At 38.1% G+C, this 19,151-nt stretch overlaps 2 protein-coding genes across 2 annotated transcripts; both read left to right on the top strand.

Annotated features, from left to right (window-relative positions):
• Positions 1-125: 125 nt before the first annotated feature.
• Positions 126-8,073, top strand: LOC117032902 (tetratricopeptide repeat protein 39B-like). Its single transcript, XM_033124619.1, has 2 exons — positions 126-407; positions 6,131-8,073. Exon 2 carries the CDS (start codon positions 6,304-6,306, stop codon positions 8,071-8,073), a length of 1,770 nt encoding a protein of 589 aa, XP_032980510.1. The 5' UTR covers positions 126-407; positions 6,131-6,303.
• Positions 8,074-15,556: 7,483 nt separating this feature from the next.
• On the top strand, positions 15,557-18,937 carry GEMIN6 (gem nuclear organelle associated protein 6). The gene is made up of 3 exons (XM_033125479.1): positions 15,557-15,670; positions 16,260-16,402; positions 18,492-18,937. The coding sequence occupies exons 2-3, from the start codon at positions 16,278-16,280 to the stop codon at positions 18,865-18,867; spliced, it is 501 nt and encodes a 166-aa protein (XP_032981370.1). The 5' UTR covers positions 15,557-15,670; positions 16,260-16,277; the 3' UTR covers positions 18,868-18,937.
• Positions 18,938-19,151: the final 214 nt, after the last annotated feature.

Below are 19,151 nucleotides of genomic sequence, written 5' to 3'. Positions count from 1 at the left end.
GCGCATGCGCCACCTCGACGCTCTGCGCGGCACAAAGGAGCTGGGCGGAAACAGCCGAGCAGCAACGCGGATGGAACTGAAGAACCTAAAACACCGAGCACTGGCGGAGGGATACGTTTCCATGGCAACTCCAGAATCCCTCCAGTAAACCCTTTGCCTTACCCGCGGTGTCCCGTCCCCTCCCTTCTCCTTTTCCTGTACCCTCCTCATTTTTCTTCCCTTCTCCCTTCTCCCTTTAATTCCCCCAATCTAGGGACCCTCAGCTCTACTAGTAATCTTACTACAGGTGCATTAGACCAGCCTTATGAAAGTGTGAAATCTAACCGCTGATGTTGCAGCCGTCGCCGCCGTTCTGCTGGGGGACCTGGCCTGGACTCCTACTTAGTGATCTTTGGGGCTCATTAGAGGTAATTGGAAGTTTGGCTAGGGTGAGAACTCCTTGAACACCGCCATTCTGAGCAGTGGTCTCTGCACTATACGCCGCTAAAGAGGTGAAGCCCCGAGGGACCGCCCGCCCGGCACCGACCCTCCAACCCCTTCAGAACCAGCCACTGATTTTCACCAATACCTTCCGAATTCTTGGAGTCAGGGGGACAAAGGAATAGAGTTGTTTGTTGTTGTTTTTTTGCCCCTGTCATATTGAAATTGTGACAAAACCCTAAGTCCTTAAAGCGTTTTGGGTAGTGGCAATTCTGAAATTATTTGCATTTGAAGCGTAAGCAGTTTATTTCTGCTTCCCTTCTAGTGCTTTTTGCTTTGTACTGTAGTAACATCTCAGCCAGTAAGTACTCAGATCCTGAGGACTGGGACTGAAGTCATCTTTGAGTAGCAGCCGCTTGCAGCTTAGCCACTCCATAAATCAAACACATGAAAACCTTTTCTTTAGGTTAGAATCACTTAAAATCCAGTTTTGATTTTGCACATTGCATCTGCCATACACCATCTCTACAAATACACGTATAACTTTTGTTTTACCGTCCACCAAAAAGACGTTATGCCATAAATACTTGGGATACACGAGTTGGAAATGTTTCACATAAATGAGAAAATCCTTAGGTATTTGTGTGTTTTTTTTCACCTGCTGTAGCTTCATTTGGTGTGTGTAGGTGTGGGATACAGAGTATAGGAGAAAGAGGGCATAGTTGAGTAAGCCTTTATTCAGGTGACTACAGTATGGAACTCTCTCCAGGTAATGCTATGAATTTATACACGTTTTTAAATATTTGTCAAATTATGGACTTAGTCTGTCTCAAGGATCTCTAGTAAGAAAATACAAGTTCTATAGAGTATATTATATTTGTCGTCCATTAGTCTTTTGTTATTTTTTGTTCCTTATTTTGTTCTTTTGTTTGTTTTTCTCTTTTTTGTTTTTTGTTTTCCATTTTGTTCTCCCTTAGTCATATTGATTTGTTATTATCTACTTAACAGGGTTCTTCTCAAAAGGATTAAACGATAAAGATCTTTTTACATACTCCCTGAAAGATAGAATACAGTATCAATTCTATAAATCCTCGCTAATTTGACTTTCTTCTCTTAAGAATTTATAAAAGTTGCTGTTGGACAAGGCATAGATAACTTATTGAAAGATAGTACTTATTATACTGCATAGCTCCTAATAGGCCACAATAAATATTTTTTGGCTCTGAATACAAGGTCTGTTGTACAAAAGGTAATTTCTAAGCAAAGCAAATAATAGTGCAAACAATACATAAAGAAGCAATTTTCCACCTTAAAACAAACACTTTCAAGCACATTAAAGGAAAAGGGATAAAAACCCTGACTGGTTTGCATGCCTCTCTAGGAGACAGGTACTTTAATAAGCTAATTACGTAGTATTTATCTCTATTAAAAGAGGGCCGATTCTAGGCTGGGCTTTGTTAACATAGTTGCCATGAAAAAATAATAGTACTCTGTACTATTCCTGTACACTATTTTACTGAGCACTCTCTAAGAACACGTAAACAAGTCTTTTCACTAAATGTCAATCCAAACCAGGGAGATTTTAATTGTACAGAGTACTTTTATTCCTGCTGATGCTTTTGAAATCAGTTTTACCTACATAAATTTTTGCCTCTAGGACTCTGTTTCAAATTAATATCACATTCCCAGATTCAATTTGAACGTGAAAGCTATTTACTTCAACAAATATTCTAATATTTCCTAACATGAAATGTTGAGTAATTCTTAATATGTTACTGTTGTTAAACATTGATAATACTATTAGTTTAGGAAGGGGTGGGGATAATTCTTAATCCTTTTACAGCAGCTTTCAAAATTTACCTGCATTTCCTAGATCAGTATTTTCAAAGAAGCATGAAAGAAAAAGTTCATTTTTTATCTTAGTTTCTTCTCCATTTTAGTTTCACTTGTAAGTCATTGTCACCATTTTAGCTTGGATGTGAGAACCTTAAAACAAGAAAAACACGTTTAGACCTTTTGCACATATATTGATTTTTAATGTAAATAGTCTGTAGTTACAAACACTAGACTTTTAATATGTATTTATGTATGTGCTATGTATGTATGTACTGTAGGTCAATCCAAACAGCTGTGTTCAACTACAACTTTCTTTTCTTTTTTCAAAATGTTATAATCTTCTGTTTCCTCTAGAGTGCTCTTAAGAAATCTGGGAAGGAAAAATTCTTAGAGGCATGTTTATAATTCTTTCATGTTGTATAAAGAAATTAACTTCTCATTAGCCAAGTACTGGACAACAATCAGTACTGAAATATGGAGGGCAACAGTTAACACCAGTGCTTTGGCCAACTTCAAAGAGTGAAACTAGGAAGAAAAATGGGATGAAAGAGTGCCCCGCTAACACATATATTACCAAATGGCTGATTTAGGAGTGTAAAACAATCTAGGAAGAGTGAGGCTTTCTGAGGAATGCCTGATAATATTAAAAAGTGTGACACTGTAAAACGATCGAGCCTTAAACCCATCAATTGTGTTGTTCCTTCTCTAAAGAAAGAATATTGAATTGTAAACCTGAAATATATGTAACTTTACTAACAATTGTCACCCCAATAAACTTTAAAAAAAAAAAGGAATATTAATGTAAGAGACGTGGTCAACTTGGTGTCTTAATTAGAGAGCTACACTAGCTTAGACTTTTAGAGTTTAGCAGTTTATACAGCACTGTCTTGGAAGGAGAGAAACTGATCCTGTACTTAGAGAAATACTGCTCAAGACCATTGACTCCCGTTAGTGTCTTGTTACTGATCTTCCATGAATATGAATATATTCTATAATAAAAATGGTTTTCGTTTATAAAACTTTTTCTAGGAGAAGTGGTGTGGTATAATAATTAAGAGCATAAACTCATGGAGTGTGACATCGATGGGTCTGAAGCTCGGCTCCACAATTTAATCCTGCGTACCGCTAACTAAGTCTTTCATCTCCTGGTACTTCAACTTCCTCATCTGCAAAATGGGGTTTAATAATAGTACCAATCTCAGAGAGTTGTTTTTAGGATTAGATGAGGAAAGCCAAGTAAATAACATTGCAAAGAGTCTAGCACATACTGAGTTTTCAATAAATGTTGGCTGGCAGGAGGAGGAAGAGCAGTAGTGGTAGCAGCAGTAGTCTGACAAACCTTTTGTCAGTTGCTAAAAATTTGATATAATCTGGGTGCACTGACAAAATTGAAGTTCTGTTTCTGCAAAGCTAGGGACCACTAGACTCTGGAACATAGTCAACAGCCTTAAGTGGCCACTCCTAAGACATCTTTGTCCCTTCACTCATTGACCAGTAAGGGAAATTGTCACTTTTCTTCGTTGACCCAATCCACAAAGAGAAAAACATTCTAACTTTAATAAGAAGCAACAACTCAGAAAAAGAAATTCTCTTTATAAAAAATCAATCCCCAGAAATCACAGAATCAAATGCCAAAACCCTCTTAAGGGTTATATGCAAAGGTATTTACCCATGGAATGGGGAGATGTGTGTTCATGAGCAATGGGGAAATTGTCACTTTTTCTACAAAGTTTAGTCTTCGAAGCTAATTTGTATAGTATTACGTATACCTTTATTTAAAAAGCAAAAAAGTCCATTTCAAAGCTAATGACAAATGGCTACATACTCTACAACTCTCAAACAGATAATTAAGTTTAGACTACATTTAAAAGAAATGGCTTGAAATTCAGATATGGAAGGAATTTTATTAGTCTAACCACCTTGTTTTTCAAAGGAGACTAAGACCTAAAAATTGCAGAATGGTGAGAGCTATGGTTCCCACATCCTGATATAAGGACTGTCAGTCTGAACTTTGATGACAATTTCTCCAATCCCAGAAAAATAGGAACTATTGCCAACAAGTCTTTCTTGGAAAGAACCATCTTTTAGTCTATGGATTTATCTTTTTTACTTTTTTACATTAAAAGGCTTCTCCCCGCATTTTTTTAATGAAAGGATGCTAAGAGTAATTTTTTTTAAATGTCATCTGTTTTCTTGATAGAAAAAAATCTTTTTTTTTTTCAGATTTATCTAGTTCCCAGAATCCAAGAGTCTAGAATCTTTAGTAAAGAACAAAGCATGAATTTACCCAATGAAAAAATAGAGGAAAAACAAAGGGTTTGAAAAAGCAAAAAAAAAAAAAAGACTATCCTTACTAAAAATGCAAATTAAAACAACATACTTTTTTTGTCAGGAGTGCAGTGAAATTGGCACTTATGCCCATTAATGGGAATATGAAATAATACAATTTATTTGAGGGTCAATTTGGCAATATGTTTAAAATTATTAAATTGCATGTACAGTAGTGCCCCCTTATCTGCGGTTTCGCTTTCCATGGTGTCAGTTACCCTCACAGTCAACCGTGGTCCAAAAATATTCAATGGAAAATTTCCCTCTTAATGGGCTACATGGATGGCTTTTTCACTCAGAACTGAATCTTTAGATAAATGTATAATTAAATTACCTTTTCAATGGATAGTTATTATAATTGCTAATACTGTGAGACATAACTAAACCTTAAGGTATAAAAACAAGCAATTTAACTAAAATAATACCGCTGAGGCTATCCTTCTCTTCATCATTTTTTTCTCATATATGACATATTTTCCCTTTGTTTTCTCTCTTCCCTCTGTGTAAAATCTAAATCCCTTTCCTTTGTTTAGTCTCCCCTGCTTTACCTTCCCCTCCTTCTTTTAACTTGTCAAAATACAGAATTAAAGTACATTTTAAAGTATACTTGTAATTGTAAAGCATTTTAATAATTATGATTAGTGTTGTGTTTACTCTTTCTACTTTTTAAAATAGATTAATTGAACCTATTGTGTTATTATGAATAAATGAAGTAGCTTGCTATTTGTATTGGTTTTCCATCGTTCCCACCCCCTCACCTTCCTACCAATATACAGTGGTACCTCGGTTTTCGAACGTAATCCACGAGTTCTGAAACATTCAAAAACAGCCGACAACTAGGCCTCAGGATCTTTCACTCAGCTGAAGCCGTGTGACATGTTTGACTTCTGAGTCATGTTCGAAAACGGAAGCATTTACTTTCGGGTTTACGGCATTCATAAACCAAAATGTTCGTCAATGGAGACGTTAAAAAATGGAGGTACCACTGTACCATAGTCATACTGTGATAATAACTGTTAATTTGGATTTTTTTTCTAACTTCAGCAATGCTAGGATATCTTTCCAGTTTACACAGCACTTTCCCTGTCCAAAGTCCTATACAACTAACCATAATATTTCATCAAGACCTAGTTTTGAAAATATATGCAGGTAGAGTGATGTTACTAAGAATAGCATGGAATGGATTTTTCATTCCTATAATCTTTATTTTTTGGTCTGGACAATTCACTCCTTCCTCAGTCTTAACTAGAGGCCTATGCAAATACATTCCCCTTTCCAGCCAGATTCTCGCCCTCAGGGCCTTTCTAGAGACATTTTACAGCTATCACAGTACAGTTCTATAACACAAATACACAAAAGCATGATCTTATGAAAATGATAGATTGGAGGGATGCTTACAGAAGAACTCTTGTTTACAAAGGATTTACTTCACAATGTCTTTTAAAAGAGCATGTTTTCTTTAGTACATTCCAAATGATTTGAACTTTTCAGAAATACATCTTCTAGGTAAATAAAATTATCTTTCCCCCCCTTTTGTCTGACCTAGATGAGATTATCCTAATGCCCACCTCACAGCGATTAGTTTGTCTGCCTCCGTAATAACAGCAATACCTCAGGCTGTGGAAAAAGTGACCCCAGTCCGGAGAACAGAAGCCACCCTCACTACAGTCACATTACTCCACTGCAGGTATCTCCCATCTCTCAAGTGGGGAAGCAAATATGTCACATGCTCTATGTAAAAGAGAAAATGATAAGGAAGGTGACTTCACATCATTTACTCTATGCAAGGAAGAAAATGATAAGGAGGACAAGTTTGAAGATGCCTATGAAATTATCCCTGTGGCAACAACAATGAATCTAGTATCTTCCCTGGAAGAATGCACAACTGGATTGTATTTATTTCTAAATAACAGATTCTCAGATGCCATAAACTTCATTCATCCATGGTCGAAAAACAGCATGTACCATGCTCTGATTTATGGCATCCTTATGATTGTCAAGGCCATCTTGACTTTTGATCCACAGGATGTACAGATTGGAATGACTGCTGTAAAGGATGCTTTGAAAACCTGTAACAGTTTTCGAAAAAAAGCTAGGGCAACAAACTTTTCTCATCTAGTGAATAAACCGGGAATAAGAGCTGTCAAAGAAGTGGAACTGCATGCAGAAGTCTGCTATGCTGAGTGTTTGATCTTGAAATCCACTGTAACATTTATACAGGATGACAGTATGTTTGGTTTTCTGAAAAGTGGGATCAACATTGGGTTAAGTTACCAAATATACAATGACTGCCAACAAGTATTAACACAGATACCTAACAGCCAAATCAAAACCTACAGACACCTGGTTGGAGGAGTAAAATTTGGACTTGGAGTATTCAATTTGATGTTATCACTTGTGCCACCAAAGACACTTAAGTTACTCAATATTATTGGATATTATGGTGATAGAGAGGTAGGCTTGACTTTGCTTTATGAGAGTGCATCTGAATCCCATATAAATAATATCTTAAGTATTTTGACTCTACTCTTTTATTACAACTATATCTACGTGGCTTTTGGTGTTGAAGTGGGTTCCAGTTCTACCACAGAGGATCTCTTCCTAATCTACCTCCAGAAATTTCCAAGGTGTGTCATACTTAAATTTTTTCATGCACGTCTTAGTATGCTGAAAGGACATTTTAAAAATGCACAGTTAATATTAGAAGAGTGCATTTTTATTCAGAATGAATGGAAGCAGATTCATCACCTCTGTTACTGGGAACTCATGTGGTGCCACATTTTTCTGCAGGAGTGGAAGCCAGCTTACCATTATGCCAACCTTCTCTCTCACAGCAGCAGGTGGTCCCAGGCAATCTATTCATACAGTAAAGCTATGCTCCTGGCCTTGCTGCCTTCTGGTTTTGCAAAATCAGTAAGTGAGGATATGAACTCTCTCTTCTTAAAAGTGGATAGTCTGAAAATCAAATTTTCAGGAACTTCTGTGCCAATAGAAAAGTTTATTGCTGAGAAGTGTCAGCGCTATGGTACTACTTCAGACTGGTTTACAGCACAGCCCATTCTGGAATTCATTTATGCCTGGAGTGGTTTCCGAGTCATGAGCAAAAAACTACACCTTATTTCATGCTGGCTATCAATAATTGACAAAGGAGAAGACTTTCTACGAAAAAATCCAAATAAAGAATATGGCACAGATGACATGAGTTTGCTAAATTTAATGAAAGGTCTATGCCTGAAACACTTAGGCAAATATTCAGCAGCTGAACAGTACTTTAATTCTGTCATTCAAAAGGAGAAATTGTTAAAATATGACCACTATCTAGTGCCGTATGCTTACTATGAACTGGGCATTCTACACTATCTGAAAGGAGATTATGCCAGGGCCACAAAAAACCTAGACAACATAAGAAACTACAAAGACTACTCCATGGAAGCTCGATTACAGTTTAGGGTTCACATAGCCCTTGAACAAATAGCTAAAGAAAAGTGATTTAGACACAAAGTGTGGTTTTGTTTATTATGAGTGAAGTGTCTACAGCCGGCATGGTTAATTAACAGGTAGAAATTTGTGGAAGAAATCCAAGAAGAGGCAACTGCTATGAATCTGACCAGTAACATGTAAGAAAGGAATTACTTTTTCCTCTTCTCTATAGTATCAAATGGAATGTCTTAGCCTGGCAAATGGAGTGATGTACGTTCTTGAAAAAGAAAAAGAAAATGACATACATGATAAAATACATTCTCTTATATAGTTATGAATTTATCAATCATGTTAGAGAACATTTTCAAAAACTGAAAAAATGTTTTTTAACATCTCACTAAATAACGTATACAACTCGCAAATACCATAGGAAAGTAGCTCCACTAGGAATCCCAGTGCCCTGTAAATGTTATTTAATCAGTAAAGACTTTTTAAAAAGTCTTTGGAAAAAAAGACTGTAAGGACTTACTGACATTTCAAAACAATGATGTACTGAACACTATAGACTCTGAATGGTTTTCTCTCATACATATTAATTTTTATTGGCTTTTTATACCAGACAAGATACTTTCCCCTGTGTGCTCAGTATATTTTATTTTACGTGTTATCATTCGGAAGCTCAAATACGCGTCTAATGATTTGCCACAGGACAGAGAAGAAACAGCGCCCCCCCTTCACACACACACACACACACACACACCCTTTGAAGATAACTGGAGGAGGACAAGAGGATAAATCCATTTGGGGAAAAAAAAAGACAAGACTAGGCTGTTGGAGGGAGAGTTTAGTTGCCATATAGACTTCCCTTTAGCTGCTCTCCCTAAGGCATAATTCCTATTAAGACCAGCTCTTCAATATAATTAAACCACTTGCACCTATCCTGTTGCCATTGCTAGTGGACTAATCTGAAAGTAAATAGCAGCCAATGGGGCGTGGTATTGTTTTACCTGCCTGAGGCATAAAATCAGTCACTAGTTTCTAGACTGTTAAGTCTGACTGTGTATCCTCCTTGCAATCAGCCTTAGAAGCAAGTCACTGGGTAAGTTTGCTTTGCTACAACATGTGAGTGAAACCCATTATCGTAATGCTTTGGGTGTCCAAACAACTGACTGGAGCACAATGAAATTCAGAAATGCTTAGGCTGAAAAACATGTTCCTCATTCATTAAAAATAGACTTTCAGATGCACAACTATGCTTGAGTTATTTGCCATTATTTAATAATGACGGTACTGTATAGAGGTTCAGAGGGAGGCTGCCTGGATGTGTACCCTGCCTCGCTGTCACTCACAAGCTGTGTGGCCTCGGGCCCCTGTGCCTCAGTTTCCTTAGCTATAAAATTGGGATGATAATAGTTCCCATCTCATGGTTTACCTGTGTTAATTAAGATTGAGTCGATGCATATTTATTATCACTACTACTACCAGTAAGGATAATAATACATTGTTCTTCAGTGAAGAGGATTTAAATTACCTTTGGAAAAAGCAAAGGTTCCTTTGTTACCTGCTTTGCCAATCTAAAATTTGACCTGTTAATTTGCTTTTTCTGTTCTTAGTTTATCTCGGTCACTTATGAAATAAGTAACCCTCTGCCTGAATTACGATTTTGTGTTTTGTCCCAGTTTCTTCCAATGAATAGCAAATTTATTAATTGGTTAAGCAAATATATGCTGAGTGCCTACTATAAGCAGGCACTGAACAGGGTACTGAGGATATGAAGATAAAGCCTGGTCTCTCTCCTGAGGACTTGGTTAGGAGACAAGTTAGCAAAACATTTTGTTGGGGATGGAAACATTTAAAACAGTTGCTTAAACAGAAAGGAGTTTATTTGTTCCAAACAAAAGAAATCTGAAGGTTGGTAGTTCAGTATTGCTCTTTTTATCTTTTCTTTTTCTGCGTGGCATGTAAGCCTTCTCATGTATGCTTGTTCATGGTGGAAAGAGGCTGCCTCACCTCCAGGCTTTCTGTCCAATCAGGCAGGCTGGAGGAGGAACAGTTAAGGGGCAAAAAGACTTTCTTAGGAGGCCTTGTCCTTTTATATTGCAAGGGACAGCCTTCCTAGGAACTTCCATGTATATATATCTCATTGGCCGGAAATATTCATATGGCCACTTCTACCTACAAGGGAAGCTGAGATTGTTTTAGCTTTCAAGCCTCATTAATTAGGAGGCTGTGGGAAAGAATTGTTAAATGAACTAACCTGCAGTTACACATATGTACATGACAATAAGCTACAAAATGGTAGCAGAGGGGCACAGTTGGAAAGGGGACAAGGGAACAAAATCAAGGTGGAGAAAACTGTATGAGGATCTAACAGAAAATCTTGTGATTGACATTTCCTTGGTGACATTGCTACCCACAGCACAGGTTCTGGCCTTTAATTGGCCCAAGAGTTGACTAGACACATTGAGGCTCGTTCTTACCAGTCAAACTCACAAGACATTAAGGTACAATTTACTCTGCTAACTTATTTATTTATATTAGGGACTGTTTCAGAGTTGCAAACTCAATTTCCTGTAGGGATCAGGCAAGGAATATAAACATGAAATAGCCAAGTGTAAAATAATAAAAGTGGTGGGAACTAGTTGTGAGGAAGAGAGAGCCAACTTATCGAAAGGCTTTCAAATTATAAAGAAATTGAACAATGTGCAAATATTATACTTATCTGCCAGTCCAATATGACCTGTTGGCCCCTTAGATTATGACTTCTGGTCTTTTCTATTGACTAGAAAGCGCTCATGTTTCCGTCTTAACCATTTCTCCTGATTATCAGTGTACCTATAAAACCAGGGAGGGGTCACAAGGCAGTATGGTGAGCGTGGCATCAGAATATAGAGACGGATAGTTTGAATACCTACTCCAGGTCTGGGTGAGACCTAATGAAGCAATATGGATACATCTCTGGAAAGTCCCTGCCTCCCAGATTCAGTCTCTGAAAAATACCTCCCCGCCTTTTGCTTGCTGACCTTGTTCTTCTTTGCCTTCTGCTGCCAACCTTGGTTACTGAATGTCTAAGTAGGGTACAATACGATTAAGTATCCATCTACTAAAATACAATCCCATTCCAGTCCTGCTTCCAGAAAATACAACCAGGTCCCTTAGTTTAGAATTTCGCTCATTAGAAATTCGCTCATCCCCACATTCGTTGGTTACACATAGTCTCTTTGCACAAATGAATCACGGATATAATCACATCCATTTTATTTAACATATTTGATAGGCAATGACACAGAAGCAGTTTTCTAAACTTTCACACATTACATTTGTTTAGTGTGTTAGAGTTCACAAAGTCTGTTCAAGGCATTTTTATCCTAGGAATACAATTCTATCTTCACTGTGCTGCTAGGGAAACTAATCTTCCCTCTCTGAGGTTGTAAAATCTCCCCTCTGGGCAGGGCTCCCTAAAACTGGATTTCCATTTGGAAAGTGGTTCTGGAATTTCCCCATCCCCCCAATACCACCACTACATTTTACTTAAAGTTTCATGCTGTATGTGCTGTTTACCTCCCTATTTTCCCCACATCCAATTTCTCTGGAGCCTTTCTAACAAATAAATTTAATCATCATTCCATCACTCAATTTTTTCACATTCTCTTTGGTCTATTTATTACTCATAAAATGAGCAGTTTGAAAGTTCTTAGAATAATGTCTGGCACATATTAGGTACTATGTAGCCGATTAAGAAATAAAAATTCAATTCAAAGTATGCACCTACTACCATGTTTCCCTGAAAATAAGACCTAGCCGGACAATCAGCTCTAATGCGTCTTTTGGAGCAAAAATGAATAAATATAAGACCGGGTCTTATATTCATGTTTGCTCCAAAAGACGCATTAGAGCTGATTGTCCGGCTAGGTCTTATTTTCGGGAAACATGGTATATACAAGGCAATGCTCTAGAGGTAGGGTGTATGGTAGTAAATAATACAGACATGGCCCCTGCCCTTAGAGGCTCTACTGGGCTTACTAACTGACTGTATCTTAGTCATGAAGATTTAGAGCTGACAAGATCTTGGGTCATCTAATCCCACATTTTCACTTATAGATAAGAAAACTGAAATCTAAGAAGGCAAATGACTTACAAAGTCATAAAACTGGTAGGAGCACATTCAGTGGTGTGTAGGAACCAGCTTAAAATGGCTCAAAAGAGCCCACTGTTAATTGTTCATTTTTTTTTTAACTTTTATTTATTTTAAGTGTGTTTTTCCAGGACCCATCAGCTCCAAGTCAAGTGGTTGTCTTCAGTCTAGTTGTGGAGGGGCAGCTCACTGGTCCATGTGGGGATCTAACCAGCAACCTGTTGTTAAGAGCACAGCACTATAACCAACTGAGCTAACCGGCCGCCCCCAAATGTTCATAATTTTTTTGAGCCAGTTGTTAAATCATTGGTACATTTAAATCAGCCATGGTGAGAATATTTACATTATAGAAATTAGCAAATGGTACAAATCAAGGATTTTCTTTTCAGGAAAACCAGTTTAACAGGACACTACAGATTTGACCAAATTGAAAGCAAGGTTGCTAAAACTCCCAGCCCACTGACCCATAGACACAGAATTTTTTGTGAGTGGTTATCATTGCCTATACATCAAATTCAAGGGCTACTTCTTTAAAAACTTTCTAAGAACCCTTTCTCCAACCCTTCTCATTTACTACCACCTCCAGGTAGAATGATAGCTTACATGTTCACAAGGAGACATCATGTATCATCTCGCCAACAGCCAGACATTTTTAAAATTAGTGTTTTTGAATTCCTAGTTCTTAACAGAAAGCATAGCATGTACAGGTATATACTATATGCTTGAAGAATAAACATGGACATAATAAATGGATGCTTCTAATGGATTCTACTTGCTGAATAAATGAAAAAGTCAGAACATTAAAAAAATCTTGGGCCAAAATAACCAGGATTATTTTTTTTTTTATCTGACCTACCTTGCATGAAATATATAGTAAATTACTACCCTACCCCCAATGCATTTTTTACCTACTTTTAAGACCCAGCACTGATAATTTAGTCAGGGCAGCCCAGGTTTATCTTTGCACCATGATAAGGAACAGTGAACAGTGTAAGACCTTTGACAGTTTTTAAACTTCTGATTTTCTTCAGGGCATTTAAGAAAATTTTCTGTAAAAAATATTTCTGGGGAGGGGGCTGGTAGATGAGGGTAAGGGGGATCAAATATATGGTGATGGAAAGAGGACTGACTCTGGGTAGTAAGCACACAATGTGATATATATAGATGATGTATTACAGAACTGTACACCTGAAATCTATGTAACTTCACTAACAATTGTCACCCCAATAAACTTTAATAAAAAAAATAGACCTTACTAAAATTAAACTATATGTACTCAAAAATCTAAAATAAGCACTTTTAGTATTGGCAGAAGAAGGAGTTAAATGTGTGTGTGTGTGTGTGTGAAGGTTTCAGGGGGAGGCAGATCTTAGGAAGGAGATGGACTGGGGAAAGAGGGAGAAAAGTAGGGAATGTGAGAGAAGGGGCACACCTGGTATGAGGGACGCACCAGGGGGATGAAGGGTAGGTGTTGGCCAGGAATGGAAGTGGCACTATCTCAATTCAGTGAGGACCAGCTACAGGAGAGTGCCTTTCTGAGAACTGGTGTTAGGGTATGGGTTGGGCTCAGTCCGTTAGAAGTCAGTGATTTGCATCAGTAGATGCTGGGAGTGAGACTTGAGGAGACTGAAAGGAGAGGGGAGAGAAGGGAAGGAAATTGCCAGTCTCATCACTTGGTTAAGCTTGAGGCTAACTTCTACTTGTAGAAATACATACATACATTCATATATATATATATATATATATGTATACACATACATATATATGTATATATACACATATATATGTATATATACACATACATATATATGTATATATACACATATACATACATATATATGTATATATATATAACAAAGGTCAAAGTCTTTAATTGTTAAGTGTAGATATAAGGGTTATAATGCAAATGATGGGGTGACTGTTTCGCTCAGTGGTTAGAGTGCGGTACTCATACCACCAAGGTCACCGGTTCGATTCCCACATGGTCCAGTGAGCTGCGCCCCCAACTAGATTGAAAACAACAACTTGACTTGGAGCTGAGCTGCGCCCCCACAACTAGATTGAAAACATGACATCCTGGAAAAACACACTGTTCCCCAATATTCCTCAATTTTTAAAAAATGCAGGGGAGGACAGATGGCTCAGTTGGTTAGAGCGCCAGCTCTGAGCAACAGGGTTGCCGGTTTGATTCCCACATGGGCCAGCAAGCTGCACCCTGGGCAACTAGAGTGAAGACAATGAGCTGCCGCTGAGCTCCCAGGCAGCTGGATGGCTCACTTACAAGGTTGCCAGTTCGACTCCCACATGGGATGGTGGTGTGCGCCGTCTCTCCATGACTAAGATGGAAAAGACAACTTGGAGCTGATGGGTCCTAGGAAAAACATACTGTTCCCCAATAAAGTCCTGCTCCCCTTCCCCAATAAAATCTTTAAAAAAATGCAAATGACCAGTTATCAAAAATGATTGTAGCTCTTTTGGACTGGATTTTTATGAGGTCAAATGTTTCCCTTCACTCTGTAGTAACAACTGGCATTTATATTAGCTCTTTGTAGATTTAAAGAGGGCTTTTAACTGGCAAAATCTAATTTAATTCACTAAAGCCATATTAATATCATCAGCCAATCATGCAATGAGTGAAGGTTGTAGAAGGATTATTTGAAATGATGACAACATACAGAAACGATATAGTATTTCAAAGATTATGTGGAACTCAAATCACAATAGTAAGGGAAAAGCTGATTAATTTTCGATGTTTTCTACATCGTAGTTTGATAGTCCCAAAATTCAGTTTTTTGTAAATCTCTCTTCGTGTTCACGTTTGCGGGAACTCAACATTCACTACCTTGTACCATTTTTCTGGATCACAGCCCAGAAAAAATTCTGGACCATGCCAGGAGCCAAGTAACGACCAGAAATCTGTGGAAGCGAGTCTTGGCTCCTTTCCATTTGGGGGTGGGGCGTTTATAGTGAGTCAACAGATGGGTGGAACTCCGCACAACCCCGTGCTTTTCTTTCCAGCTTCCGCACCTCCCGCAGGACGGTACCAAGGGCACATCTCCAAGGAGCGGGCATCTTAATTACCTTTCAGAGACCAAACAAACAAGAAATACCTTGGCTCTGTCGCTCTTCTCCAAGGCACTTTCACTTCACACTTCCAGAGCTTTAGAATTTACCTAGAGGGTTCATGCGCTTTCAATCCACGGCAAAAGTGGAATTCCATTTCTAAACGAGGAGCTGGCAGGAGCATTTTCCTCTTAAAATTCTTTTTTGAAATGTCCATCGTGGCCCTACTGAACAAGGACTTATTATTACATCCCCTGCCCGCACCCAGTAACCCTCCTCTGACATCCAAGTCCCGCGACTCGCGCACCTCCAGGTTTGACTAAGGCCAAGGACTACAAAACAGAGAATTCTGGGGAAGGAAGTGAGGACGTAGCGCAAAGCATGCTGGGCCCAGGTGGGCTCCATTCTACAGACTCCTTCCTCACAGGGTGGTTGCTGAGAAGTGAGCGCTGCTAGGAGATTTAACTGGTATTTTTCTCGTTTGTCAGGATTAACCATTAAGTACCGCTTGGTTTGAGTACGGCTCTAAGTACCATGCGGCTGCAGGCCTGGCCCGGATATCCGAGCTCTGTAGGCTGAGCTGCTACCCCCTCGTTTAGGAATCCTCCAAACAAATTGTAAAAGGAAATCGTCAAATCCGGGGCCTCTCCCTAGCGGGGTCCAACGGAGACGTAGAGCCAAAGAGGGAGTGGGTGAATAGCAGTTTTCGGCTTCAGTTTCGGCTAAAAGTAGTGTGGAATGACCTTTGATCCAAGGAGAGCAGAGTGAAAGGGTTTGAGCATCTGCAGACGGGAGTTCAAAACCAACGTGAAGGCGATCTGGAATGGGATTAAGGGTGGAATAGAAGTATGCCAGATGAGTTACCCCATACTGCGCTCCGCGGCGACGCGGTGTCCCTTAGCTTTCAGACTGAATAGTAAATACTGTAATAACTATTTTCCTGATATATGGAACTTGAGGCAAATCACAGATGTTATTTACCTCTAGGATGGAGATTAGGGGTAAGACATGTGCTTGAATGGAACATATATATTAACCCGAATGGTGGCTGTTTTAGATCTAGCCGGTTGGCGCTATGAATGAATGGATGAAGAAAGGCCCTTTAGAATGGCAAAATTACACTCACAAAGAAGTCAGAGTGACAGCGAGTGAGAAGGAGTATAAAGGATGGGTTTTAACCACAGACCCAGTCTCTGCCAAGTGAGTATGGGTTCTGCTTCCTTGAAATCATGACACCCCTTTGTGCTGCTCTTGTGTTATGTCCAAACTCAGAAAGCAGATAACGAAAGGTTAATTATTCCCATATAAAAATTTTATTGTCTTTGAATCTAAATGTGGCTCTAACTATGGATTACCTTGTCAGACCAGCCAAATTCATATACATTTATATTCTTACTACATTTTTACTGGAAAATTTCACACACACAAATATAGGGAATGGTATAACAAACACTAACCTTACTCCTCGTTACATTTTAAAGCCAATTGCAGACATATGATTTTGTTCATAAATACTTAAGTATATCTCTTAGTAGAAATGGACTCTTTAATAAATGTAAGCACAATGTCATTATAACACCTAACAAAAGTAATATTAGCTAAATCCTAGTCTGAGTTCAGATTTGCCTGATTGTCTCAAAAGTGTCTTTTTATATTGGTTTAGCAATTTGGTTGCGATGTCTTACTGTCTTAATCTGTAACTCTGCACTTTCTCTTTTTAGTTGTCCATGTCACTTATTTGTTGAAGAAATGGAGTGTCTTCCTTCAATTGTCTTACAGAATTGAACACTTTCTGGATTTAGCTTATTGCATTATCATGGCGTAGTTTAACTTGTTCTTCTTTTTTCTGTATTTCCTATGAACTGGTATTCATACCTAGAGGTCTGATTAGGATCAGATTTATTTTGCGCAAGACTACTTGAAAGGTGGTGATACACACACTTTTTATTTTCACATGGTTTTAGATTTACAGAAAACTTGCAAAGAAAGTACAGAATACCAATATACCCACTTCCCCTATCCATGATACATTTGTCAAAACTAAATATTTACATTAACTAAACTGTAATCATTTGGATTTTGCCAGTTTTTCACTAATGGCCTGTTTCTCTTCCAGGATTCAATCAATCTAGGGTCCCACATTACATTTAGTCATCCTGTCTCCTTAGTCTTCTCCAATCTGTGACCGTTTTTCAGTCTTTCCTTTTTTTTTCATGACCTTGCCACTTTTGGAGAGTACTGGTGAGGTATTTGTAGAATGTCTTTCAGTTTGGGTTTGTGTGATGTTTTCTCAAAGACTGGGTTTTTGGGAAGAGTACCACAGAAGAGAAAATTATCTTCACATCATACATATGTATCATATTTTATTTAGGATTTTGCATTTGTATTTGTAAGATTAGCTTGTAGGTTTATTTTTTAGCCCTGTCCTCTGTCTTTGGTGTCAAGGTTATATTAACTTCATTAAATGAGTTGAGGCATAGTTCCCTTTTTATAATCTCTAGAAGAATTTGGTTAATTAGAAATGTCTGATCCTTGAAAATTTTATAGAACTTGCTGTTAAATTATCGGCCTTTTTTCCCCCTCCTTGGCAAGTTTTTAAACTAGTTATTCAGTTTTTATTTAAAGATTATCAGACTATTTACATTCTTTTTTTTTTAAATAGAAATTTATTATTTTCTAGGAAGTTTTCTCGTTTAAGCTCAAAGTTATTGGCATAAATTTGTTCTTAATATTTTATACTGTTAATCCTTGCTGCCTTATTCCTAGTATTGTTTATATGTGCCTTCTTTCTCTTGTTATTAATCTTGCTAAGTTTTGTGAATTTTATGTATTTTTTTCAAAGAACCAACTTTTGGCTTGGATGATCCTCTTATTGACTCTTTTGTTTTCTATTTTATTAATTTTGTGTTTTGTAATTTTCTTTGTTCCTCTCTGAAGAGGAGTTATCCAGTTATTCTTTATTCTAAAAGTTAAATGTGTTCCCTGTCTTCTTTTCCATACACATTCAAGGCATTCATAGCTCTTTAAATAACACTTTAACTGCATTCCCCAATGATTAGCTTTAGGCTGGACAAAAATTTCCGATGTCTAGGCCCCTCAATGAATGCTTACTGAACAAGCGAAAACATTTGGTGGTGAGAGGATGAATTTTAAACAGAGAAGAGCATTTCCTATTATTCTAGTGACCTGCTGGGGTTGATGCTGCCTCTCATTCCATTGCTTCTTCCAGTTTTATGGGCCTTTAGGTTTTTCTTTTGCAATCTGCTCTGAACTTACTTTTCTTCCAAAGTATTGTCCTCGTGAACTTCCTTGAAGACGGAAGCATGTCTGTGACCGGAATTATGGGACACGCTGTGCAGACTGTTGAAATAGTGAATGAAGGGAACCATAGCGTACGAGAGAAGCTGATGCATTTGTTCACGTCTGGAGACTGCAAGGCACACAGCTCTGAGGATCTGGAAAAGAAAAAGAACGGCCTAAAGAGATGGCTCGAGAAGAACCATATCCCCATCACTGAACAGGGCGATGCGCGAAGGACTCTGTGTGTGGCTGGGGTCCTCACTATAGACCCACCGTATGGTCCAGAAAATTGCAGCAGTTCTAATGAGATTATTCTGTCCCGTGTTCAGGATCTTATTCAAGGACATCTTGCAGCTTCCCAATGAGAGGCCAAGAACTACGGGTGCATTCAAATAAAACTTCATCGTTTTTTCCTTCATAAAATGTTTTGAATGTTAAGTCCATCATATTACAGGTCTTTAAAGGTACACAGTATGTGTGTGTGTGTTCATTCTTTGTTGTTTTGGTAAAATAAAAGATGTGAAGTATGAGTACTAATAAATAAGTGAATTGTGGCAAGGGTAGCATCGCATGCAACAAAATTAGCACAGGGACATCAGAATTTTAAGAGTTTTCTTCGATGGGGCTACACCTCCCTTTTTGTTAGGCA

The sequence above is a fragment of the Rhinolophus ferrumequinum genome, chromosome 13, assembly GCF_004115265.2.
Source record: "Rhinolophus ferrumequinum isolate MPI-CBG mRhiFer1 chromosome 13, mRhiFer1_v1.p, whole genome shotgun sequence".
Taxonomy (NCBI): domain Eukaryota; kingdom Metazoa; phylum Chordata; class Mammalia; order Chiroptera; family Rhinolophidae; genus Rhinolophus; species Rhinolophus ferrumequinum.
Note: the sequence above shows the minus strand (reverse complement) of the source record. Positions and strands in the feature narration are given on the sequence as shown.